The 27,814-nt window shown below is 36.9% G+C and overlaps 1 protein-coding gene across 8 annotated transcripts in view; it reads left to right on the top strand.

The window, feature by feature from the left end:
- Positions 1-27,814, top strand: part of GIGYF2 (GRB10 interacting GYF protein 2) — a 126,431-nt gene that overhangs the window by 18,640 nt on the left and 79,977 nt on the right. For 6 of the 8 annotated variants that reach the window (XM_082395505.1, XM_082395503.1, XM_082395500.1 and 3 more), the window contains 6 exons: positions 5,209-5,292; positions 15,077-15,206; positions 16,225-16,320; positions 22,467-22,578; positions 26,805-26,916; positions 27,774-27,814. In XM_082395505.1, coding sequence (XP_082251631.1) covers positions 5,252-5,292; positions 15,077-15,206; positions 16,225-16,320; positions 22,467-22,578; positions 26,805-26,916; positions 27,774-27,814 — 532 coding nt within the window. In that variant the 5' untranslated portion in view covers positions 5,209-5,251. The remainder of the gene's footprint in view (positions 1-5,208; positions 5,293-15,076; positions 15,207-16,224; positions 16,321-22,466; positions 22,579-26,804; positions 26,917-27,773) is intronic. The other 2 variants (XM_082395507.1, XM_082395504.1) reach the window with 2 other exon arrangements.

Below are 27,814 nucleotides of genomic sequence, written 5' to 3'. Positions count from 1 at the left end.
CCTTATTGAGCAAATGGATAATCTCCCCAAAAAGAACCTAGCTCTTTCTCCTTTCTGCTTCAGATAAAGTGAATGTGGAGAAAGCTAGAGTCAATGAATTTGATTTTAGGTGAAAGGTTAGGGCTAGAGATACCTGACTACATGGTCTTTTTTTTCTTCCCGTATCCTCCTGCACAGTGTTTGCTGAGGCTTTGTTCTTGTCTCTTGAGCTTGTCCCTTCTTGATTCCTGCTTTGGGATAGTTTCATTCAATTTTTGGTTTCAATTCTGTAGATTTACTTCCAAATCTATGTCTCTTATCCTGACTCTACACTGGAGTTCAAGGTGTATGTATATTATGGTCTTTTGGATGGCTCCTCAGGCACCTCACATTCATTTTGTCCAAAATGGTGTGTCCTTCCTCCCAAATTTGATTCTTTTCCATCTTCTCTTTCCTTTAAAGCTTTTCTATACAGATTCAAAAAGTACCCCACCGCCAGTATTGCATGCTATAGATTCCATTCCATTTCTGCATCCTTTGTTTAGATTTTCCTTCTTCTACTTCGGGAAATATTTTATGGAGTGTTTATTTGAATGGATCCTTGGTTTTGTATAAGCCACTGTAAAGGAGGGAGGGTGGGCCTTCTGGGGTAAGGGAATGGCATGAGCCAGAACCACAGAAGAAGAATGCAGTAGAGAAGTAGAAAATTATCATTTGGCTTTGAGTTTGGAGGTGAAACAGTGGGAGATTGAGTTGAGAAGGTGCAGATTGTCAGATTGATGGGAAGCTGAAAATACGAGGATTTTTGACTATGCACAGTAGGTTTAGTGACTGTTATAAAGAAGGGTAGGCATGACCAGAGCAGTGCTTTAGAAAGATTGATCTTATTGGATGTAATTAGAGCAGTGCTTTAGAAAGATTGATCTTATTGGATGTAATTAGAGGCTGAGTCAGGGAAGCAGGTTAGAATTTTATTGTAATAATCCAGACATGAGTTAACAGATGTTTGGCTATAATGAAAGGAGAATGCAGAAGGAATCTTGAAGGAGGAATTGACCAAATTTCAGGCAAAATGATTAGATATGAGGGATAGAGAAGAGGAATGAATTTCTGATGACTAGGCTTTTGAGCCTGGCTGACCAGTGGATGGTGAAAACAGTGGTACCTTGATCAGTTGTTGTTAGATGGCTATCTGGGAGGAGCAGGCTGCTGGAAAGCCACATAGGTCATGGGAGAAAAAAGTCAAATATGTAATTCACAGCAGGGGTGGGGGACAGTTCAGAAATTTGTGGAAGAATTTTTGGTTGCTCTTGCTATGACAGCACCTCCACTGTATGTTCTATGTTAGATCCCCCACGATTCAGCAGGCAGAGTTCTACCCTAAGTGTTGGTAGAGAACACCATTGTAAGTAAGACTCAAGACAGTATCTACACAGAATTTATAGTTAAATAAACCATGGGTACACTGAGGGAAGTTAGTAAAGGAGAGAAGCTTTTGGGGAATGGTGACTAAATAGGAAGGAAGTGAAGATAGGAAAAATATATCAGTATATTGCTGGTCGTGGAGGAAAAGGAAGGAAATAGTTTCAAGAAAAGGCAGTCTAAAGAGGCAGAAGAGCATGGTGGGAGCACAGCCTCCAGAGTCTGGCTTAAATCCTGATTTGCTATAAAAATTCAGAGCTGTTTCCTAATTGGTCACAAGTCTACTGGGGGTTTGAGTTGACAACATTTAGCTTGGTGGGGTTTAAATGACGGCAAAGCCTATGCTCATTTTGATACCTCCCTGCATCCTTAGAAAGGGCAATTGAGAAATAAGTCCCACTTTCCATTCCAAATAATTTATAATTCAAAGACATCGTGTAAGACAATCCCTCCAGTACATATAAATAAATACATTAGAACTGGGCTCATTTAAATTGATTTGGAAGGAGCAATCTGGGGTGGGGAATTCAGGATTAGAAGTTACAGTACTTCAAATGTTTAGATTTCTTCAGTCATAACTCATAGATTTCCTGCTTTAATTCATAAAGGAGAATGAGCAGAACACCATTCTGAGTAACGTAGGTCTCTTTAGTTGATAATTAAATTGCTTGGATGATTATTCTAGGTTTTTAAGAGTTCTCCAGAAAACTCTTACCATAGGAAGTAGTAAATGGTGGTCAGGCTCCCAGCTCAAGGCATTAAAAAACTTCTGAGCTTTTAATGTTTTTGCTGTATGGTATTTTGTCTCTACATAAAGGTTTATAGGTGGAATGAGTGATAAAGATTTCCTTGCTCGATGTTCTTCAGGTGCTGCCTGCATCCAGGGCTTCTGTAACTCAAGACCACTGCCTGCACAACACAACTCTAGGGGCTCCATTTGCATCCTTTGTGGTAATGGCGCCCGTGGAGTTTGTATTTCCACGACCTGTGTAACCTTGTAGTAATTTAAAGGGGAAGAGAATATTAAATCTCTAAGAATGATTTTAGTATTTTCACAAATATCACAAATAATTCAGTTTTTAATTGAGATTCACTTGCTTTATAAATTCAGTCTGGTTCAAATCTGGACCTGCTTTATTAATTCAGAGTTGTTTTCCAGTGGTCAAAGTCCAAAGTCCATAGGGGTTTGAATATAAAACATTTGGCTATGTGGAGTTTAAAATGGTGGTAAAAACACTCCTTCAAGATATTTTGTGTTACAATAAAATTTTATAGTTGTAGTCTCTACAGCTCTGTTTGTTAGCCAAGTAGGTCCACGTACTTTTTTAAAGCACACTGAATTGATTTATGCTAAATAAGTTTACACAGCTGATTTGTAAGCAGGATACTTGTCCTAATCTACAGTGGGCACCTTACCTGACTTATCATCACTACCTTGACAAGTGATTTCATTTGGGATGTACCATAATTTAATTGAATCTAATATGCATCAGTTGTGAGATTCTTCGTTTTATATATTACTAAGAAAGAAATCATACTGCCAAGTAAACGCTGGCACAGTTTTTTAATTACTTAGACTTTTTATTTTACATTTTGAAAAAGAATTCGTTTAAACTTATTTAGCAAATAAGGCTAATGGATTTTTATTATATAGTGTATATTTTGTGCATATATAAAAAGGAAAATAGAAGTGAAATAAATTGGTTAAGATATTCTTCAGCTTTCTACACATTAAGTCTGACTCTTCTAAATTGTGAAAAACTTAGGATTGTAGAAGTCTCCTTCTTCCCTCTCCCCATCCGTGTAGTGTCATGTCATTAAGGGTGTTGGCGATGAAGCATTTCTTAAGAGAGTGCTCCATTATTCTCTCATTGATTTAAAATTCAGTGGTTTGGTGCTTGTGAAGTTCTTAAAAGTAGTCTAAGCTGTTTAATTTTTCCTCCTTTAAATACATCAGGGCTGCTGCCTGTGGCCACATGGATTGCGCAGTGTCAGGTCTCACCAGCAAACCACAACAAGCTTATCTTCATGTGGTTTTTTTTCCTTTCTCAGGTTCTGCAAAGCACTTGCAATCATTCCTCCAGTGATGAAGAGTTACTTCACTAATATCCTATTGCTGTATTTGCTTTCTTTTCCATTACACAGTATGTTTCAATTTAGAATCATAGCATGATCTTTTTGAAGGTGTTTTAAGCAGCACTTAAAATCGGGTCCTAGGAACAACACAATTGAAAGGATGACGATAAGGAGCGGCTCTGACCAAGTTTTACCCTTGTGCAGACGATGACAGCTGTGACACAGCTTCCGTTGTGGGCCAGTAGCAGTTGTAGCATGGCACTGATTAAGTTGCATTCCAGTTTCAGAGAGTTTAAAGTGGAAAAACCATATGCCTTATGTTTTTTTGGAATTATCAGTATGAGGTGGGGAGGGCACTAAGTTGATCTCAGCTTGGGTCTGGTGTGCACACTTGTCTGGCCAGGCAAAAGGTAATCAGGGTTAAGTAAGAACATGGGAATCTCCTTGGAAGCCACATGGTTGACATGGGGCCAGAAATACTTTCCAGGAAGAGGGCAGATAAATAGCTGATTATGGATGTTAGCACATTTTTACTTTGCCGTTTCTGTGTTTTAGACCAATTTCTAGTTTATTGTTTTTAGATCTTTTAAACAGCAACAATCAGGGTGATGTGATACATCTTGGACATATTTACAGTATGTTACAATGTTTACAGTATTTTGTTTTCTAAACTCTCATATCCTTTTTCTTCAGCTTTATTGAGATATAATTGACATAACATTGTGTTGGTTTAAGGTGTCAGATGTGTTGATTTGATACATTTACATATTGCAAAATGATTACCACTATAGCATTAGCTAGCACCTCCATCCTATCACATAATTACCATTTCTTTTTTTTGTGAAAAAGAAACTCTGTTTAGCAACTTAGCAACTTTCAGGTATATAATACAGTATTATTAGCAACTTTCAGGTATACAATACAGTATTATTAGCTATAATCACCATACTGTACATTAGATTCCCCAGAACTTGTTAATCTTATAACTGGAGTTTGTACCTTTGACCAATATCTCCCCATTTCCCCCACCCCCCGCCCCTGGTAACCACCACTCTGCTCTCTGTTTCTATGAGTTTGGCTTTTTAAAGATTCCAAATATAAGTAATAAACAGTATTTGTCTTTCCCTGTCTGACTTACTTCACTTTAAGATCTGATATCTTGAAATTGCTCTTGAAGGATCACTCATGAAATTGGTTAGCTTATTATTTTAACTTGATGGTCCAAGGTAACTTTTAAAGAATCACTAGAGTGTAAAGGGCTAAGCAGACAGTGGGGAGAGGAGAGTTGTGGCGGAAGCTGTGAGATAGGTAAGGAGAATCTTTGATACACCTCATGGTGATGGGAGAGCCATTGCAAGGGAGTAATACAAATTAAAATGTAAATCTGTTACCCTTCATTCCCTCCCCATTGCTCGAAGGCTAAAAAAGGAGATCCTTAATTTGGTCCCCAGTGCCCTGCATGGTCTTCTACCACCTGTCTCACCAGCATCATCTGGTACCATGCCTCCTTTCCCCACATAAACATAAAAAGATGGTGAATTGGAATGTAAAGGTGGAATTATTCATTTTTACTTTGCCTGCTGTATTGTTATAAATAGGGATTAAAAGACCTCATTCTGGTGACTGGTTGAGAGGAGCACAAGCAAAACACACTCCCTAACTATACTTTCTGGGCTGGAATTCTGCATTTAATCGTGACCAACTGTATGGAGATATTTTTCTCTTTAACAGGTTTCTCCTCATATAAAAATCTATTGTAAACATACGGAAAAGAATGGCAGCGGAAACGCAGACGCTGAACTTCGGGCCTGAATGGTGAGTTTTCAAAATCTCACCCTGTTCGATATTGGATGACTAGTACAGTAGTAAGGTATTTGTGCAGGTGTTGGGGGGTTTATAAAATGTGCATGTTTTTGAGACTTTGCTTTATGTGCCTGCTTGAAAACAATATAGCTAGTCTAGGAATAAGTTATTATTTGGTTAGTGACTGCATTTATACTTTATTAAAAAATCTTTCTGTTTTGGTTGTGGAATGATAATGGATTTAAAACTCCTCAGAGTCCCACCACCCTAGTAAATTATTTAGTTTGTGCTTGAGCCCTTATCTAGGTGCATATATAATTTTATATAATTATAACATTTTTATGTGTGTATGCTTTCTGCTACAATGTTTGTGAGTGCTATTCATAGACTCTTTTGAAAAAATAGTTTTTATTGGATTATTATTTGAGTTTTATTTTATTGATGGGCTAGGCAGGTGATCCAGAATTACACTGGCTATTAACATCCCATTTAGGATCGGGTTAGCATTTGCCATAATAACAATTAATTGACCTTTGAGTCTCTTACAGATGTGTTTGGACCCCGAATATGGAATTCTCATGGAATTTTGAGATCCATCACCTTGTAGTGTGACTTTTCCCCCCTCTTCTTCCTTTCCCCCCAAAGTTGGTGATTGAAGATCCTCTCATCAGTGGCGTGAATAATGATAGTTGCTTTTTCCATTCAAACATTGAACCAGAGGCAGTATATAAAATAGATAAATTGGAATAGTCTCTTAAATATTATTGATTGTTTAGGTGGTGGTGGTTTGATAAATGATCAGACTTCCTGTAGTAACTCCCTACTTACCTTGTTATGTGCATTTCTTTTTATGTGTATTTCCTAAGTTTTCCTGGCCCTTATAGCTAGCATTTGGAGACTGAGGAGAAATCACTATTTGAAATTCTAAGAACTGATGCAACTTATATACTTTGGGAGTTTATTTTGGAAATGTTGACCTAAATAATTCTGCACCTTTTTTAGTTCTTATTATTACTTCTAGAAAAATTAGAAATTACAAGTAATCCAGAAGAAGATATAATCACCATAATTTCACTGTCCATGGTAACCACTGTAAATAGGTTGGTGTATCTTTCTAGGTAGTTTTGTGTATGCTTATTTGTGTAAATGTACATTTATTTTCACAAAAATGGGATCATACTGTACATTCAGTTTTGTAACCTGTATTTAAAAAAAAACCACATCAGAAATATCTTTTTTTATCAATAAATATTTCCTATTATCTTAAATGGTTGCATTGTATGGATGTACCATCATTTATTTAACTAGTCTTCTAGATGTAGTACATACAGGCTGTTCTCAGTTTTTCATTATTATAAAAATATTTTTGATGAACGTTCTTATAGCTAAAACTTTATTCACATCTTACCAGGTGGCTTTAAATTCGTATAGCCCACTTTGTAAGCCATTTTGTGTGCAGCTTTTCTGCCTTCATCTAGATTTTGTAACTGCTTCTCTTTTGTATTTACACACTCTCTTGTATCTTTCTTTGTAAAAACATGATTAAAATTGTCAGCTAATTTAAGGTAGTTTTTTTTTTTTTTCTTCCACTATCTCTCTATTAAGAAATAACAAAGAGAGACAGTACCAGGAATTTACCTAAAACAAAAGGAAAAAAACGCACTCCTGGTGATGTTTTAGAGTCATTACACATTTAACTTCATGCTGAATGGGTTGACAAACTATGGCCATGGGACTGTAAAGTTTTGTTGAAACACAGCCACGCTCATTTGTTTCCATAGTATCTGGCTGCTTTCACACTGGTGGCAAGGTTGAGTAGTTACAACAGAGGCCATCTGGCTCAAAAAGCTTAAATATTTACTCTCTGGCCATTTACAAAAAACAGTTTGCTGGCCCCTGTCCTAAACCATGGGTTCCCAAAGGCATTTCAGTGAGTCATTGACCCAGTCTATCAGTAGGGTCTTACACATCCTTTTCATCGGTACTCTGAAGTTTTGTTTGATGGTGTTTTGTTTGATCAGCCCAGTGTTTTACACAAAATTTGAATTGACGTAGCTTTAGCAGAGGAAAGTTACCAGTCCCATGCTTAAGCAGTAGCTTTAGCTAACTGTTACCTCTGTTACCCTGCAGGCATTAGAATTTAGGAGCCTTCCCTTAGTCATCTGAAATGCTGATAAACTGAGGAGCAAAGGTCTAAGTAGGCACACTGCCTTCTTTGCACCATCTATCAAAATTTCTTCTGGCAAAGGGAATATATGAGACCTTGAAGTAACTCAGATAACCCTGATCTAGAAAGCTGCAGTATGAATAGAGACTACCGCTGTGTTTTTTCTGCATGTAACATTACATTCATTGTGAAACTTGAGGTAAGGAGCTGTGTCCAGAATAACTTGAGAATCAAAGTTTAGAGTCATTACACTGAATCTGTGTGTAACTGAACCATACAGAAACATTTAGTGATACTGTATTCTTTCTACTAAGGTCATCATTTTTATAATGATGTAAAACATAATGTTCGGTAAGAGGTGTATAAAAGGAAGAGGTTTATTTGACAGTAGTGAGGATGGGAGAGCATTGGAAATTGTGCTAGGGACAGACCGTGAATGACCATAAGCATGGACTTTTTACGGTAGGTCTGGAAGAATCATTAGGTCTTAGCTTATCTTTATATTTAGGATAAAGAAATGTACTACATAATTACCAAAGCAGTTTTTAAAAGAGTGAGATAGATTTAATGGAGGAGTAAATCATTTTTTAGGTATAAAACAAGAGTCACTTTAAATCTTTACTCAAATATTACCACCTTAGATGTTTTCTGACCACCTGTATAACAACTCCCCTTACTCCCTACCTCCCTTTCCCTGTTTAATTTTTTTCTTCATGGTCTATATCAAAATATAACATGCCAAATATTTTACTTATTTTCTTTATTATTTATATCCCATCCTCCAACCCCCACTAGACTGTGCGCTCCTTCGAGGGCAAGTACTTTGGTCTCGATTTTTGTACTGTTTGTTCATTGCTGTATCTCCAGTGCCTGGCACATAGTAGGTACTCAATAAATATTTGTTAAATGAATGAGTGAATTGTTGGAAAGTAAAGTTGTTTTTAATACTTTGCTATTGTCAATATGTATACACATCCTTGAACAGTTCTTTTTGTGTTGCTGATTATTTCCTTTGGAGTAATATCTTGGAAGTGGAATTATTAAATCAAAAGTTTAATTTTTAAGGCTTTGGATGATATATGGACAGACTGACCACAAGAAGGATTGTATGAATTTAATTCCCATCCCCTGCCTGTTTACTTCACCCTTGACAGAACACATAGTACTACCTTGAAGAAAAAATTTTTTTAGTTCTAAATCTGGTAGATTTAGGATTTTAAAGAATTTTTTTGTTGTTAGTCCCAGTAGTAAAATAATTCACGCTCATTCCATAAAACCTTGGAGGAAGCAGTAGTACAAAAGGAGAAAGAAAAGATCTAAGTTACCCTTAATCGTGCCACCCAAAGGACCATTGTTAATATTTTGGTTTATATCCTCCTGTTCTTTCTTGTTTGCAAATAATTGTATACTTCAAGACATTTTTAAAAAGCAAAACAAATTCATTGTAACTTGCTTTATTTGGGGATTTTTATTTATTTATTATTTTTATTTTGAGCATTCAAAATCTACTTACATAAGTCTGGATAATAAAGGAATTTATTATAGCGGAATGAATAATTGCAGACAGTTACCTGGCTTTATGGGGAAGGAGCCAAGGAACCTCATTTGGGGTTTCTTCTGTCTCATCTCCATGGCCTTAAGGAAGTTTCCCCAGGTCTTTCCTTGCAAAAATGAATGAGGCACTTTTGTTTTTCCCAAAGCACTTTGTTTAGACCTATGTTAAAGTAGTTATGACCTTGTACTGTGTCTCTTTATATGTGTTTACCTTACTCAGAAAAGAACTAATTCCATTAAGAAAGGCACTGTATTTCTCAGTTTTGGTAAGCCCATTGTTTAGCTAGTGTAGGTACTTAGTAAATAAATGTTGAATGATTCAAGTCTTAGGGTGGGGGACATGGGGGCAAGAGAATTCAAACCTGAGATTGCTAGGTTACTATTCATGATCTTTGTGGAATTGTGGAGAAAATGAGATGTTCTAGAGGATGGAATGCATTAATAGTCCCAGTTTTCAAAAAGAGTAAAAGATAACTGCCATCTGAAGGAATGGTAAATTAGATGTTATCCTAGGGTGTATTTTAGAAGAGAATATTAAAAGTTGTTTAGAAAACATTTTATCAAGTGCCTCATATGTTTTATGTCTTGGGTTAGGTGCTGAGGCAACAAGGATAAAGGACATGGTACCTACTTTTGAATCATTTAGTGGGGAAGCTGACACTAAATAATTTCACAGTAATGTCAGTGCTGTAAAGGGAGTATAATGCCAGTACAGGATATTCAGCTGCTCATTTGATGCCTGTAGGCATCTCATCCTTCATAGTTTTCCAAAACTGAGCTTATGAATTTTGCCCTTTTAAATTTCTTCTTTTATTTCATCTTAATACCACAGTGTGCCCTTTTCCTCAAGCCAGAAATCTTGGAGTTATCCTGGATATTTTCTTTTACTTCTGTATCCCTACGTCTATTCCACCACAATGTTGTGTCAATTCTACCTCCAAAATATCTCTTGAATCCATTCATTTCTCTCCATCTTCATTGCCTCCACCCTAGTGTAAGCCACCGTCATCTCTGACATGAACTATAAGGAGTGGCCTTCTGATGTTTCCTGGCTTCCATTCTTTCTTCTGATTGCTCTCCCCACTGCAGCCAAAGTAATCTTAAAATGTAAATTGGATCAAGTTTTCTCCAGAATCCTTCACTAGCTCTCTATTTGTATGACTGTTTATTAGCTTTTTTTCCCACTAGTCAATTAGTTCCATGAACATTGGGCAGGTACTTGTGTGTAGATTTCTCTCTCCTTTCCCTCCTACCACTCTCGTTCCAACCCCCCTCCTCATTGTCTCTGTTCCGTTCCTCCTTTCCACTTAACCTCTCTGCTTCCAGGCAGTCCCCACCACACCCCAGGTGAAAAAATATTAGATTGGAAAAAATATTCCAGGTAGAAAGGGCATGTGTAAAGACAAGGGGACAGGAAAGCGTAGGTTTAAGAGGGGAATTCCAAGACGTTTGCCTTTACTGTAATGTGAAGTGTGGGAGAGAAGAGCTTGCAGGTAGCCCTTTTATGTTAAGAAGCTTTTATTTGATCATTGTGTGCCCGTGAAGAATTGTTGAGCAGGGAGTGTTTTATTCAGATTTGCATTTGAGATAAATAACTGGTTGTAGTGTGGAGGATGGAGTATGCCTAATTAAATTGTTCAGGATGCCGTTGCCGCAGTCGAGGTAAGAAATAAAAGTGTGAACAATAATGTGTGAACAATAATAGGTTATTTGATCAGGGGATGGTTTGAGAGATACAGGATTTTAAACTGGTGGGACGCTGTAATTGCTTATGGGAGATGGATAGAAGGTGAGGAGTAAAGGATGATTTCCAGACTCTTAATCCAGTGTCTGAGTAGATGGTGGTATCCTTACTTGCCTTTGGGAATACAGGTGATGAAGGAGGTTGGGATGAATAAACTGATGAGTAGGGTTTTGGATATGATAAACTTGAAGGGCTGTGAGTGGTTGAATAAGAAAACCCTACTCTCTAGGGAAGAGTTCAGAGCTGGAATTGAGAATTGTGAACTTACACAGAAGTGCTTTTTGATTCCTATGTCTTCACACATCTACATTGAAATTCTAAATTACTTTTTTAAGCTGAAGTTTGGATTTTGGACAACAGTTAACAAGTGAGGATTGTGGAGTATCGGGGGGTTTTAGACAGCCCTGCTGCTGCTACCTATCACTTACTACTAGTACTACTAGGAGTAGCACTGGGCCTCCTGTGTTAAACAGATCTCCATATGGCTGGGAAGATGAAGATGATAAGGACAGAAAAATTTCACTTGGGCCTAGTGTTGAGGTTATTGAACTTTCTAGAGCAGTGGAGTGGTAGGGGAGAAGCCAGGTTGCGCTGGGTTTTGAAGTGATTGGGAAGTGAGAATGTGGAGATGTCTCTGAAATGAAGAGGAAAGATAACCATTGCTGCATAGGTAGAGGGGGATGCTGCATTAGAGGAGTTTTAAACAAATCACTATTAGATATATTTATATTTAGAGATGAGGGGAAAGCCAATAGGGAAGGGTTGAATTTCTAAAAGGGGGTTGTATGGAGCAAGATCCTAGAGGAGTTAAAGATCACTGGTGGATTTTTAGGGAAAGACATTATCCAAATATGTTTTAGCTTTTCCAGATATCTGTAGGCGAAGGAAGACTTGGGATAGGATTTGTTAATTATTTAGTATAGCACAGCCATTATCCTGATTCAGGCTACCATCTTCTCCTAGTTTGAATTACTCTCAGCCTGCCTTGGTCTGTTCTCTTCACAGTAGCTAGAGGAATCTCTTGAGTCTGCATTCTGGTCGTGTTACTTTTTAGGTGTGGTGCCTATAAGAAGTGTTCAGTTCACAGGCATGGAAAGCCCGTGGGGTTTGTGGGTGGATTTGAAACCTTGTGAGGAGCAGATGAAATTAGGGATGTTGGGCAGTGAGAGGGAAAGTCTCTGGTGAGATGAAATAACTGCAAATACTGGGATGATTTTCACTTGGAAGAGCGCTTAGATGTGCCCTCTAGTGGTAGAAACTCTTGGGGAGCATATTGACTCAGTATAAGAAAGATATTTTAAAATAATTCCTAATTATATATATGTATATATATTTAAAAATTAATTTTTGGCAGAATAAACCTTGGCTATTTTAAATAAAAATTTGGAAAGATTTTGCTCTTTTTAGTCATAAAAACCTAGCTTTGGACTCTTTGTTCTGCTGGCGGTGATTGTGGGCAAATTGCTTAACTCCTTGGCTTCATTTTTCTCATCTGTTATATTGGGGTTGTTGTGGAACTTAAATGAGGTAATGTATGTGTAACGTTCCCAGCTTCAGTTCTTAGTGGATATTAATTCCACTTTTTCAGGAAAGAGCTCAAATGTACATGAATTTGATGCAAACCACTGTACCGGAAGGTCCTTCAGCAGTGGTTGGATCACTCCTTCGTGGGCATGTTGTTTTCTTACTGGTTTGTTTAATCTGTCTTGTAGGAGTTGGACTCAATGACCTCTGAGTCCAAGAATAATTGGAAAGAAAACAAAAGACCAACCCAGTAGCAGTGAACACTGCTAGCACCCAGATTGTGTCTTAATATATATATTACTAAAGAGGATCAGGCTCCCTGGTGAAATGGTTGATTCTAAGTCTGAGGCAAGAAATAAGCTGATTTTGGAACATTTGACCTACCAGATAGAAAAGAAGCTGTTAAAGACTACTAGGGTTGGGTCAGAAGGACTTGGGAGCCAACCTGAAGCCTCTCCCACTGGGCAAAGATGAGATAGTTTGAGTATGGCTAAGAATAATTGCAGTGAACTGAAATACATTAATAAAAAATAATTTGTTACTGTTGGAGGATGTTAGTGAACCAAGTCATTATTCTGAAAATTAGTAAGTGAAAAGAAAGAATGAAGGCTTTTTCCTTCCTTTCTTACATGAACTATATCCTATTAGGTAATACCAAATAGTGTAAGAGGGAAGTTTCTCTTTGTAGAACTGTTCAAGCTAGCAAATAAAGAAGAAATGATAAAGTCACTTTGCAACCTTAGTGAACTTAAGGATCTAAGCTTTGGTCGTCAGGGACTGCTTAGCCTCGCAAAACCAACCAGGCAGTATGTGCCTCCTGATGGAATAACACACCACCACATGGAAGTAGTCTTGCCAGGTCTGATCAGGACTGTGCATCCAGTCACCAATTTACATGAAATGCAGAGAACGGAGAAACATGTTAAACTATATCACAGGGATAAAATCAGCAAAGTTGAGACTTAAAAGAAAAATCCTTATCTTTTAGAGAGAACATTCTGAAATATTTACAGATGAGATAACTTTTCTTCAAAAGATTTTCTCAAAACTTGAAAATAATTTCCTTCAAAAATCTTGAAAGCCAAAGATTTCCTTCAAAATAGTATTAAAGGATGGTTAGATGGTGCTGCAGAAGGAGCCTTATGGATTGGGGACTGGGTGATGGGTACATGGCAGTTTGTTATATTCTTCTTGGTACTTTTATATATGTTCAAAATTGTCCATAATAAAACATTAAAAAATAAGTGGAAAGAGAAGATAGAAACATTGACGTGAAAAACAAAACCCTAGAGTCTCACTTTACTAATGCATACTCCTTTTTTTTTTTGGTATTGCTTTCTACATGTAAGCACGTTTTATATATTTACTATGTACATACTGTTTTTTCCTGCCATTTTTGAATAATGTGCAAGTATTTACTATGCTTGGCCTTCACACTTTTTAATGTATAATTTGTAGACCATTCCCCCTTCCCCTTTTTTGTCAATAAAGCTTAGCAATTTGGGGGATATATTTTAATGCTTCTGTTGAATTTTCCTTTGTGCTAAACTACTGCATTGCAGTACCGTGGTCTCTTTTACCCTTGTTATCTATTACTTTATAGAACTTCGGGCCACTCCCAGATAATCAGCTGCTCCTGATGGTAGTTTTCCCGCTTGCTGTTTGACGCAGTGCTGCAGTACGATCATCCTCTTGCCGTTCTTTTGCTGAGGTTCTCCCCTGCACCCCGCTCCTTTTTAAAATAAAACATCTTATTATAAAATTAAAATGTTTCTCTTTTCCCAGTTCCATTCCTTAGAGGCAGCTGCTATTATCAGCTCGAAGTATATTTTTACTTTTTTTCTTCTTAGCAGTAAATATGGCTTTTATTTTTTTTTCTCCTTGTACTGCATTTTAAAATTCTCTACACTGATCACTAATTGCTTTCAGTAAAAGTGAATTATGAAATATTGCGGGCATATATAAAAGTATCATCTTTTTTATAAGCTTCTGTATTTTGCTTTTTCTTTTGTGTAGCATACTTTGTTAAATATTAGCAAATCATTCTTCGAAGTGGCTGTTCTAGTTTATAATCCCACAAACACTACTTGAGAATTTGCATTGTTTTGCATCCTTACCAACAACTGGTATTGTCGGATTTATTAATTTTTATTAATCTAGTGGGTGTAAGGTGATATATGACTTTTGTTTTAATTATATGTTATTTTTATAGTTTGGAAAAAGGTGTCCCCATCTCACCCCCTAAGCTTCTCACAGACATACCACGATACTTTCATTTTTTTTTAAACTTTTTTTTTAAAATTAATTAATTAATTTATTTTTGGCTGTGTTGGGTCTTCGTTTCTGTGTGAGGGCTTTCTCTAGTTGCGGCAAGCGGGGGCCACTCTTCACCGCGGTGCACGGGCCTCTCACTATCGCAGCCTCTCTTGTTGCGGAGCGCAGGCTCAGTAGTTGTGGCTTACGGGCCTAGTTGCTCCGCGGCATGTGGGATCTTCCCAGACCAGGGCTCGAACCCGTGTCCCCTGCATTAGCAGGCAGATTCTCAACCACTGCGCCACCAGGGAAGCCCTGATACTTTCTAAGTTAAGGAATTTTCAAATGGTTGTCTAGTTATTTCTCAATGAGCTGTTTTCTTAGCTATTATAGCAGGTTGTATTAGAGCTAAAATCTTGGATACTTTGAGATAATGGGGTTTTTTTCTGTTCGTTTTTATTTTATAAAATTTTTATAGTATATTATATGAAAATAAAAAGTCCTTACTGCCAGAATATTTGACACTTCATTTTATATTTTGTCTACTATTTTAGGCTCCGAGCTCTGTCCAGTGGTGGGAGTATTACATCCCCTCCTCTTTCTCCAGCATTGCCGAAGTATAAGTTAGCAGACTATCGTTATGGCAGAGAAGAAATGTTAGCACTTTTCCTTAAAGACAACAAGGTAAGAAAGTAGGAAAGAGTTCAGAATTATGAATGAGATTTCAGGTTATGTACAGTTATGTGCTGATATATGAAACAGCCATGGTTTTTCTCTCTACCCTTTTTTTTCCTGCTTTGAAACCTGCAGTAGTTCACAGAGGCTCTTCTTGGAACCTGCAGTAGTTCACAGAGACTCTTCTAAATGTTGCGTACTCTTTATTTTTTTAGAGAAGACCTAACATTTCATTACAGGAGTAGAAAGCTTCGTGAAAACAGGAGAATAGTCAGGACTTAATGCTTTGTCTAACTAATTTCCTCTTAACCTCTATTTCTATCCCAGTATGATGGCTAAGAAAGGAAGAGTTTTTCTCTTCTCTCTTTATTGCATCTCTTATTCTTTCCAGTTAGAAGTTAGGAGTGAGGAGGGCAGATGCTTCTCTTGTTCTTTTCATTTGAGTTAAATATAAAATTTTCAGTGGGGACAAAATCTTAAAATGTGACACCACATTTGTGTTACTTATAAATGATCAAAACTCAAACAGTATAAAATACACTTTTTTTTAAAAAACATTTTTATTGGAGTATAATTGCTTTACAATGGTGCGTTAGTTTCTGCTTTATATAAAATACACTTTTATTACCTGACTAGTGAGAAATAACATTTTCTTTTTTTAAGTATACTTTGTTTTTAATTTTATTAATGAATTAAGAATCAAATTTTAATGATGGTTGCTTAGGACAGGTACAGTTGCTTGTAAAACTCTCCTTACCACCTTGTGCTTTGAGTTAAATGTGCGCTCTGGAATACCAGAGTCAGTGCTGTATATCAAATCTGAGAGTGGTAGTCTGATGGGAGGACAGGGAGAGTGACTGGGGTTTGTAATGTTTGAACCTTTCAGAATATTAATTGTGTCTGAATAAGCTTTAATCCATATTTTTAATAATCAGCAACAGGTGAATCAAAGAATTATTTTCTTGTTATATCTTCTTGTAATTGGAGGGATAGCATTAATCTCTTGGTCATGTGTTTGGTCAAACAGATACCTTCAGACCTTCTGGATAAAGAATTTCTGCCAATCCTACAGGAGGAACCCCTGCCGCCATTGGCTCTTGTACCCTTTACAGAAGAAGAACAGGTTTGTATCTACCTTTGAGCTTCAGTCAAACCCTTGTTCCTTCCCACTGAGGCATGAAAATGTGAAGTTCCTACTTAGGCCCTGAGGAGTGTCCTCCATTCCCCCCAGATCTGCTTCCTTCTTACTCTTGGTGTTTGGATGCCTCTCTTAGTTGACTAGATTCTGCTTTAGATCTGAAGCTGTTGAGTATAAGGAGATGTATTTGAGTAGAGAGAAAGAGTTATTTTTGGGGGGAGAGGGCCTTCTTTTCAGAAACATGTAGTTTTTCAGTTCTTCTGCAAAACATGAGTTCTCACCAATTTTTTACCAGTTCTTACCATTAAAGGAAAATGTAGATCTTCAGCTCACAATGTGCTTAAAAATGTGCTCTTCTGTCACCAATTTTTTTTTTTTAAATAAATTTATTTATTTATTTTTGGCTGCGTTGGGTCTTCGTTGCTGCACATGGGCTTTTTCTAGTTGCGGCGAGCAGGGGCTACTCTTCGTTGTGGTGCGCAGGCTTCTCGTTGCGGTGGCTTCTCTTTGTTGTGGAGTGGGCTCTAGGTACACGGGCTGCAGTAGTTGTGGCCCTGTCACCAATTTTCTAAATGATGTTGTGAGAAAGTTAGAGTTTTGGGCTGGAAAGTAGCAGATTTTGTGTTTGTCCTTTTATAGTGTACTAAGTGAATACAGCACAGTTGTATGCTACAGAATCAGTACACAAAAACCAGTTGTATTTCTGTATACTAGCAATGGACAGTTCACAAGGGAAATTAAGAAAACAATTCCATTTACAGTAGTATTAAAAAGAAAATACTTGGTTGGACTTCCCTGGTGGCCCAGAGGTTAAGAATTCACCTGCTCTGCAGGGCATACGGGTTTGATCTCTGGTCCGGGAAGATCCCACATGCTGCGGGGCACCTAAGCCCTCGAGCCACAACTACTGAGCCCATGCACCACAACTGCTGAAGCCCTCGTGCCCTAGAGCCCAAGCACCACAACTAATGAGCCCACATGCCACAACACTGAAGCCCGCGTGCTCTAGGGCCCGTGATCCACAGCAAGAGAAGCCACCACAATGAGAAGCCTCCGCACTGCAACGAAGAGTAGCCCCTGCTGGCCGCAACTAGAGAAAGCCCGCATGCAGCAACGAAGATCCAATGCAGCCAAAAATAAAAATCCAAAATACTTAGGAATAAGGAGGTATAAAACTTTTACATAAAAAGTATAAAACACTGTTGAAAGAAATTAAAGGCTAAATAAGTGGAAAGGCATCAGCATTTATTAAGCCATGGAAGACTTAATATTGTTTTGATCTACTGTCAGTACAATCCCCATCAAAATCCCAGTGGCTTTTTGGGTAGAAACTGACAAGCTGGTCTTAAAATTCGTATGGAATTTCAAGGGACCCTAAGTAGTTAAAACAATTTTGAAAAAGAACAAAGCTGGAGGACCTATACTTCCAGTTTCAGAACTTACTACAAAGCTACAGTAATCAAAACTGTGGCTTAAGGATAGACATATAGATCAGCTGATTAGAATTGAAAGTTTGGAAATAAAAGCAAATCACTCCATACTGCTAAATCGTTTTCAAGAAACTTTGTATGAGGATATTTCTTTTGTTTCACTGCTGCCATACCTGTAGCATTTTACCATTACTTTTGCCACGTTCAGTATTTTTATTTATTAATTAATTATTTTGAATAAGCAGCAAATCATATGGTTTAAAAATCAAAATTTACAGAACAGTGTATAATAGAAAATCTCTCTCCCATCCTTTCCCCCAGCCACCTGTCTCCTTTTCCGAAAGACAGCCAGTGTTAGCAGCTTCTTGTGTATTTTTCCAAGTAAATATGTTTTCCCCCTTTTTGTGCAGGTGATGGTGTATACTAAGCTTTGTTCTATACTTCCAACATTATTGAAAAAATTCTCTGCAGATTTGGATAAAATATTCTTCCATTGTTTTACTTGGCATTTCTTTCCCTAGTGCAGTTTCTCAGATGTTTGCATTTATATTTCTTTTAATTTTTTGTTCTTGTCTTTGCCAATTTTTCTTTTGGATAGTAATCTTTTTCTTGAGCTAGCCCTAACCCTAACCTGTTAAATTTTCTAAATTTTTAATTGCATTTGATTTCATTTATGATTTTTTTAATGCAGAAGCTAATTTTTATATAGCTCAGTATACCAGTTTCAATCTTTTGTGATTATTTTTCCAACTGTTTATGAATATTTTTAATAATTTCTTTTTATTTTTCCTTAAATGACTGCCTGGATTTCTTAGAGACTACATGGGCCAGAAAAGCTTTGTAATAAGTAGGGAGGAGGACTTGCTACTAGTTACCAAAACATGATAGACTTTTAATTTAAAAAAAAAAAGTAATTGAATCATTCAGAAAAATCCTGTAACATTTCTAAGAAATTGTATTTACTAAGGGCTACACAAATCATTTGAAAAATCAAAAATTATTCAACAAATGCTGCTGGGAACTGTTGGTTAACAATTTGAAAAGGAATAAAGTTAGGTATGCAGTACACCTACACTCCAAAATTAGTTCTAGAATGACTAAAGGAGTAACTCTTCATTTTGTTTTTATAATGGAAAAGTTTATCTTAAGGTGTTAAGGTCTGGATGCTATAATCACAAGGGCTTAATGTAAGGATTGTGAAGTTTTCATGGTAATCACAGAAGACCATAGGGGTTCATTTTTGAAAGCATTTAAAAAGGCATCATTTAGGAATTCCTGACACTTCGTAGCCTTTCTTTTTGTAAAATATGTTGGAGTAGGACAGTACTTAAAGCTGGCAAAAGGTTCATTAACATTTTGAAGTGTATACTTTGGATAGTCAGGTACCTGTTCAGGAATTGCTTAGATCTTCCTAGGCTAGAGTTTTGTATACTTATTCACCCTATTACTCCAATTGGGGAGGTAAATAATTCTAATAACCTAAAATAGCTTCTTGCTGCATATCTTAGTTCCTGAAGTTACCTGAAGGGAATATTTTATCTTTAAACTGCAAGGTAATTTTCTGCTTGTGCACATTCCCTCACTACCCACGCCCTCCCCCCCCCAGTACACTCACACACATATATATATACACACATATATATATACATGCATGCATGTATAAAATATAACTAGGTAAAAGGTTTTCTTAGAACAAAATTAACGCTTAAATAAGATCTCCCAGTTTTTCTTTGTTTTGACATTTCCCTGTATGTCTATCACAGTTTGAAAAGCATGACTCTACACATTACACTTGTAATTTAGGTAGCTGCTACCAGATTGGTGTGTTTTATTTATTTGAAATCAAAGAAAATCATTTATGCAGCGTTGACTAGATAATACATGTATATACAAAATTCACAAAGTGCATATAGTGAAAAGCAAGTTTGTGAGTAACCCAGACTCTCGCTACCTATTATTCTTCCTCAGGAATAACCACTGTTTCCATTTTCTTGTCTTCCCTTCCTAGGGTATTTAATACATCTGCAACTATCTATGCATCTATTCTTTTAAACACACATACACATAAATGGTAGCATACTATGCATACAGTTCTACACTTTACTGTTTTCACCTGAGCATCTATTTGGGAAATAATAACAGATACTTATTTAGCTTTTAATATGTGTTAGACACTGTTCTAAACACTTGTTGCTTAATGTGTTAAGTGCTTGCAACAACCCACGAAGTAGATTCCTATTCACATTATATAGATGAGGAAAATGAGGCACAGAGAAGTTGAGTAAAGGAGCCAAAATTCACTCTCAGGCAGTCTAACCTCTCCATGCTCTTAACTCCAGCTGTTCTTTATATCTTTGTATTGATATATTAGGCTGACTGTATGAAATTGTAGCTTTCTGGATCAGAAATGGTTGAATATTAGCCATTTTATATGGTCCACCCTAATAAATAGAGTTGCCTCATTTTTTTTTTTTTAAACATGATTACCCATTTTATTTATTTATTTATTTAATCTTTAATTTTTGGCTGCGCCGCTTGGCATGTGGGATCTTAATTCCCCAACCGGGGATTGAATCCCTACCCCCTGTAGTGGAAGCTTGGAGTCTTAACCACTGGACCGCCAGGGAAGTTCCAGCCTCATTTTTTTAAACAACTGCACAGAATTCCCTGTATAGGTGGCCATGATTTTTAAATTAGCTCCTTTTGGTTGATTCTTAGCTGGTTGCCATTTTTGCTTTCACAAACAGTACTGCAGTTAAAATCTTTCTGCTCATGTTATTTTTCACATGTGTAAGAAGAGGAATTGTTGTGTCAAAGGGTATGGACATTTAAATATACTTTGAGAAATTGCCTTCCAGAGATTATACCAGTTTGCACTTTCAGCTGCGATGTGTGAGGATGTATGAAAGCATATGAGAGTTTCCCTGAATGCTATAGATGGGTGCATTTGAGTTTCATACATGTAATACTATGGTAATGAGGTGTTCAACAGTGTCAGATCCTGGTATACATAATACAGTTAGCTCTGACCTCTGTTTTTCTAATTTTAGAATATATTAATCTAGATTTTGGGACTTCATAGTCTTGCTTAATTGTGATCCCAGAGGCATTATTCAGTAACTCCACTGGTTACTCTGTGTTAAAAGATAAATTATTGCATTTGTTTCAACAAGCTTTTTTTTTTTTTTTTTAAGTTTTATTAAAAAATAGTTTGAAATAAGTACTAATCAAGTTTGGTATCTGCCTCTAGTTTTTAGTTATCAATTACATTTTAAGTCTTCAATGTTGAAGTTACTTGATTATATGATTATACACCTATAAAAGTCAAAGGAAAAAACTTCCATTGATAAGTTTCTAAAATTTATCTGAACAAATTGTATTGAACACAGTTCTGAAAAAGACAAGTAATGACAGGTAATGAGGAGAAAATGACCCATACATTAAAACAAGAAATTCAGTAATGAAAGTAGAAGTTTTTAAAACCAATTACATGTTGATTTCTTCAAAAGAGGACTAGACATCACATTTCAATTGATCTTGAATCAGAACAGCAAATCAGGACTTCACAGTGGAGAACAATTTGGACTTAAAATATTAGTTGAATTGCAGGATTCTATTTTCCTGTGATTTAGGTAGCTGCTACCAGATTGATGTGCTCTTAAGCCTCACTTCTTGCCCCTTTGCCAGGAGGGCCCTTGGCTACAGCCACGCTGAAGTTGGATTTGCCACACTGTTACCACACCTGCATTTTTGCACAGATGTCTGTTAGGTTCTAAGTTTATAGAAAGTATTCAGGTAAGGATATATTCCAACATTTTCCGAGTTTAAAGCTCTCTTATGAAATTCTCCTTCAAATGCCCAGGATTTTGATATCTTATAGATCATTTTTCAATATTTTTATAATTGCCTCTTGCTTTACCTTTTCCTAAGCTCTGTATATTCCATTTATCCAGAAGTATCAACTAAACATATTTTTGAATCCCAGACCTCCTGTCTTCCTGTGTCCCTCTTCATGTTTGAAGGATGCCCAGCCGCTACTATTGTTGTATTTGACCCTTTTCCAGATTGACTGTGGGTGCAAGTGCAGGCTAATGACCAAGCGATTGGGATTTTGTTTATTTTTTTCAAGCATTCTCTCCCCCTACCCGTTTAGATGGTTGATCTTATGTAGGTTCTTACTTTGCCCTTCCCCATTCACCCCTGATACCTGTCATTCTATTAAATACTAGTTGGAGTTGCTAATTCACAGTGGTGAGCAGTGTGAGGCAAAATGATCATTTTTTTCTTTATCATACTGTTGATTCAGACCTTTTGTGACTCCCTCTCATTTCCACCTTTCAGTAGTTAAAGGACCCTTTCAAACCAGATCTCTTTTACCGAGTATTCTGTATATATTATGATGCATAAATATCCTGTCTGCTTCCGGATACATACAGCATTTAGAGTTTGTCTGCTTAATATTTCCTCACAGAACCTAACATAGTATAAGGCATTGGTTATTAATGTTTGTTGATCTGAAATGTTAATTTGAAATTTTCAGCTAAAATCAGGTTTTGGAGCATCTTAGTGGGTCATGTAGTGATTGTTTCCCATTTCTAGTAGTCATTAAATGCCATTTTATAGATGCAGTGGGAGATGGCCAGGAACAACATGCAGTTTTATTTGTTTTATTCATTTTTTTCTTTCTCACTTTTTTGGCAGAGAAACTTTTCCATGTCTGTAAACAGTGCTGCTGTCCTGCGACTGACAGGACGAGGAGGAGGAGGAACAGTGGTGGGAGCTCCTAGAGGTCGAAGTTCTTCAAGAGGGCGAGGTGAGCTTTCACGTGAAGAAAGTAATGCTGGAGACGGTGGAGAGAGAGGATAGGGAGATTGCTTTAAGAATATTTTGATATTTGGTTTTTAAAAGACTGCTCTTTGACATTAATTGCCTAATAAATGTCCTGAACATTTGTTTTCTGAACTGTTTTCTCAGCATATCTACTCCACAACCTCTGATTTGGAGTAGAGGAGGGTAATTCTAGCTTAGAGATTTGAGTGTGAATGATTCTAGATGGTCCTAGTTATCTTTGGCAAATATCCATTATCCTCATCCCCCGGGGACCTTACACTTTGAGAACCAGAGCTCCCTGAAGTGCCTTGGCTGCTGGAGTGGCACCCAAGTCCCTGCCAGGCCTCTGTGACACAGGGTCTATGCCATATAAGGCCGTGTGCCAGGAGTGTCCCCAGCCAGAGAGAGGCATTTGTAAAAGCTGTCTCATCAATACTAGACCTATTTTAGGGTGTAGAACAACAACAAAAAAATTACACAGTAATCCTTTATTTAACCTGTAGTTTCATATTGTGTAGATTTGTGTCTTTTCTTGGAAGAATAATTCTTATTTTGATATTACTTGTTCTTTGATATCTGCTCCCTATTTGGGGTTCGTTGATCTTCTGCTACTTAAGGGCATTCTTTTTTTGTTTGTTTTTAAATAAATCTATTTATTTTACTTATTTTGTTTTTGGCTGCATTGGGTCTTTGTTGCTGTGCACGGGCTTTCTCTAGTTGTGGCGCATGGGGGCTGGGCTACTCTTCGTTGTGGTGCGCGGGCTTCTCATTGCAGTGGTTTCTCTTGTGGAGCACGGGCTCTAGGCGCGCGGACTTCAGTAGTTGTTGCACTCGGACTCAGTAGTTGTGGCTCGCAGGCTCTAGAGCGTAGGCTCAGTATTTATGGCGTACAGGCTTAGTAGCTCCGCGGCATGTGGGATCTTCCCGGACCAGGGCTCGAACCCATGTCCCCTACATTGGCAGGCGGATTCTTAACCACTGCGCCACCAGGGAAGTCCCCTTAAGGGCATTCTTAATGTTTGTAATATAAATATTTACTTGAGCTTTTACTTTTAAGTTGGTTAAATCATAGCAGAAGTGTAAACATACCTTGTAATTTTAAGAGGTGCTTTAAGAAGAATTGGGTGTCTGCAAAAACGGAGATTTAAGCATGTGTGTGTTGTGTTTCAGAAGGTCCACAGGCCGTTTAGACTCCCATATGCATGCGATTAGGTTCCGTTGGTCCAGAATTCGTCTGAGATCTGTGCTTCTCGGCGGTGTGATGATGGTGTTTTGAGGATGGCTGTGGTCTGCTCCTTGGGTATTTCCTGTGTTCTTCTGCAGTGGGCTGGCAGCGAGGAGAGATTGCACTTACACATCTTTGCCGCTAGTGCTTTTCAGGGCATGGCATTGAGAGATCTTATGTTAATTAAGAAGTATGGCCCACAAGCAGCTGTTTTTTGTTCCTCAAGTGACCACCAATGTTGTGTATTGCAAATACCAACCAATCTCTCTAAATAGGCTTAAAAAAATTCCATATCAAGAAACTAATGAAGGGTTGATAAATTTCTTCCTGCCTTCTGGTTTCTTTGAAGTGTGTAGGGTTATCCCGTAGGATAGAACTCTTACATTCAGAATTTAAACGGGGCATGTATAAAAGATACTGTGATAAAAGCAGTGACTTAATTAACATTGATGTGAGTGAATGATGTGAAACTAGTCAAATGAATGAACTGACTTGGTGAAAAATACTTCTAACACCACTGTCCCAACTGTGATTCTTTTTAATGGTTTCATAAGACCTTTAATCTGTGGTTTTGTTTTCTTCACTTATTACTTAATTTTAACTTGTGGGTTAAATAAATAGTGATTAATGTGGCTTTTTTTTGCACGGGCAGCACTAACATCAGATGATTATCCTGGCCCTTTCCAACTTGAGAAAACTTTGATGTGGAAATCGACTGACTTCCAGACTTCGGAATATCATGAGAACTAGTAAAATTTAACTAAGCAAACAGGAAAACAACATGAATTTGTCATCTTTTTATTTTATCTGGTTAAGATGTTCAACAGTAAAGCATATCTACACAACTGTCAGCCACTGTCTTCATCATTATTAAAGGAAGTATATTTTAATCCTCCCAAAGAATAGGGTGAAAACTCAGACAATAGGACAGTCATTTAAATTTAACTTTATGAAAGATTTACCACGTTGTATTTACTTGCTCCTCCTCCTATGGAGACTACATTTATAGATGATTATGGACCTTGTACTTTGAAGATTGTTCCTTACATTTTACAAGCTGGAAAGCTCTAGAATCTGATTCTTTTCTTGTGCCCATTTATAAAGCTTTAGGCTCATAAGGAGGACCAGTGCCAGTGCTAGTCGTAACTGGCAGAAAATATTTTGTCTTTGGTTTGCTTATTTTTCTGGCAACTTTGGAAGGCTGTTTTTCGTATTCATCTGTTTCCAGAATAAAACACTTTTTCAAGGTGCTGTGTACTTAATGGTTTTCTTGAGGAAATTGTTCTCTAAAAGGACAGGGGACTTTTTTTCTTTCACCCTAAAAATCTTGTTGTAGGGGATCACCCCAGTGTAATATAACAGTTTGTATTACACTGTTTTAGGATCTTAAATAAAATGTATTTCCTGAGGATAGAGGTACAAAACTGAACATTGACTTTAAGATGACTTGAAGTTAAGTTGGTACAACTGGAAGGTAACTGGAAGGTAAGATTATTGTAGTTCAACCCTAGTCCTCACTTCCATTTTACAGATGAAGAAATTGATACTTGGACTAGTTGAGAGGGTATTTATGTACATAAAATGCTATGCATTATTTTTGTATTCCATAATGTCATATAGAAGTACAATTGTATTGAGTCAGTTCTTGATGAATTATAACTAAGAAGTAGAAATACTGCATGGATATTTGAAACAATTATTTAACTCAGTTGTATTTAGCTTTGGAATGCATTCATGCTTTTATTCAAGATTCATCATCATTTTTCTTTGGGTGGTTTTATACCATGGGAGAAGTTGAGCTAGGGATAATGGCTAAGATTTCATCTAGGTATAAATACATCCCTAGGCACCTCCCTGCCCTCCAATTTTCTAACCTGTGTGTTGGATGCAAATGGTGTATCCAACACACAGGTTAGTTGGGAAATCCTCACACTATACAGAAAGTATAAAGCTGAAAGTGCATACTGCCTTCTGCCCCCAGATGCAACATTTGTATTTATATCGTTCCTGACCCTAACTGTGCAGCCATATCATTTATATACATGGAATCTTTCTTATATGTATTGTTCTTTGGCATACTTCTGTCATTCAGCAGAATAATGTAGATTTCTTTTAATGTCAGTACTTTATCTTCTGTGGCTTCCTGGTATTCTACTGAATTGTTTTATCAGAATTTATTTAGCCAATCCTTTACTGATTAAGTTCTGTTTTTTTAAAAATTGCAGTGAACAGCTTCGTATATATGTATTTGCATATTTGTGCGAGTATTTCTATTAGGATAAATTCTAGTTAGAATTGTTGAGTCAAATTTTGATAGATCTAATCAAATTGCCTTCAATGAAGGCCAGTGTACACTTGAGCCACTGGAGCCTCTAAATTCCTACATCCACACATTCTTACCAGCTCTGCAGTTTGAATTTTTAGTGCTGCCTGATATTTTTCTTCAAGATTTGAGCAAACGGGAAAGAGTGCCTTTGGTCCCTGTGGAATATCCTTTAAGGAGTTAGTTCACAAAATTGTTAGTTTAGAGTTAACCCAATTAAATTATCCTTTCTCTGGAGTTAAATTAATTTGACATTTGTGCTTGCCTTTTGTACTTTATCTGCTCTCTTCTCAAACTCTCCACATCTTCCATTTTTGTTGAAAATAATACAATAAAAGGTTTGATTTGTAATGGCTTACTGATCTTAGAATTTCACTATTGAATTTTTTATTAAGGAGCCTAATGTTGATACTATTTCTTGTTCAGGACTGGAACTGGGACTCTTACACAGTTTTCTAACTTGTTTTTTTATCCTCCTGTGGTCTAGCTCCTTCAGTGCTGTCATCGGTCTCACTGGTAAAGATTCAGTGGGCCCTGCCAAATACTTAAATGTAGACATCCTACTTTGTATATAGACAGAACTTCAGAGATTAATGTTTGGTGTTGAACTTGTGCAGATGTTGACATCTGACTATCATTTTTTCTGTTTTCTTATTTTCAGGCAGGGGCAGAGGTGAATGTGGTTTCTACCAAAGAAGCTTTGATGAAGTAGAGGGTGTGTTTGGTCGAGGAGGTGGCAGGGAAATGCATAGGTCGCAGAGCTGGGAGGAAAGGTAACTAAAAGGATCCACATCTTGGTATAAAGGTTTCTTGGTGTGAGAAACATTTCTTTTCTGCTTTCTGCAGAGGAGAAGGCTCTTTGTAGAGTTACAAGGTTTCACTTTTCAAAAAATGCTGTTAATTGAATATCAATTTTGTTAGAAATGTTTAAATGATCCTTATTTAAAGGAAGAAGCATTCTAGATAAATACATTAATATTTTAGTGCCAGCATGGATATTTAATAGTTAATTAGATTTGCTGTTTGATTAGTGCTCAGTGGGAAGCATCTTCATTTTACTGTTCGTTGCTGTTAATCAAAGCATCTTCTCTGTATTGTTTGTGACTTTATATGAAGTCTTTCAAGATGAGCAAAGGCAGTCGCACAGAGATACACGTACAAAGATGTCCACTGTGATAATATTTATAATATAAAATAATGCGAGATAAACCAAATAGCTTAATATCAGTGTGGTTTCTTATATAATAGCGTATCCACACAGTAGAATAGTATATAGCCATTAAAGTTAGGATAATTTTGAAAATATCTAGTGATATGTAAAAACACATTCTAAAAGCAGTATATAAAGCTCTGTACAGCAGATACCTAAAATAAAACATGTATCTAATTAAAAAAATAACATTTCTGGGTCTGTAGAAGCTAGCTTTTGGTAGGTGAGATGGTGGATATTTTTGTTTTCATCTTTGTGCTTTTCTGTATTTTCCAAAGGTTAGGCAATAACAATGTATTTGTTTTATAATTTGAAAAAGAAAGAAATGCTATTAAGAAAGATAGGAAAATGGGTGTCATAGATGGGAAATCTATGCATTACTCTCAAGATTTGTTTGAAACTTATTTTTACCTTTTCTAGGGGTGATAGACGTTTTGAAAAACCAGGGCGAAAAGATGTAG

The sequence above is a fragment of the Balaenoptera borealis genome, assembly GCF_965194805.1.
Source record: "Balaenoptera borealis genome assembly, chromosome: 6".
Taxonomy (NCBI): domain Eukaryota; kingdom Metazoa; phylum Chordata; class Mammalia; order Artiodactyla; family Balaenopteridae; genus Balaenoptera; species Balaenoptera borealis.
This window is presented reverse-complemented; position numbering and strand designations above follow the sequence as displayed.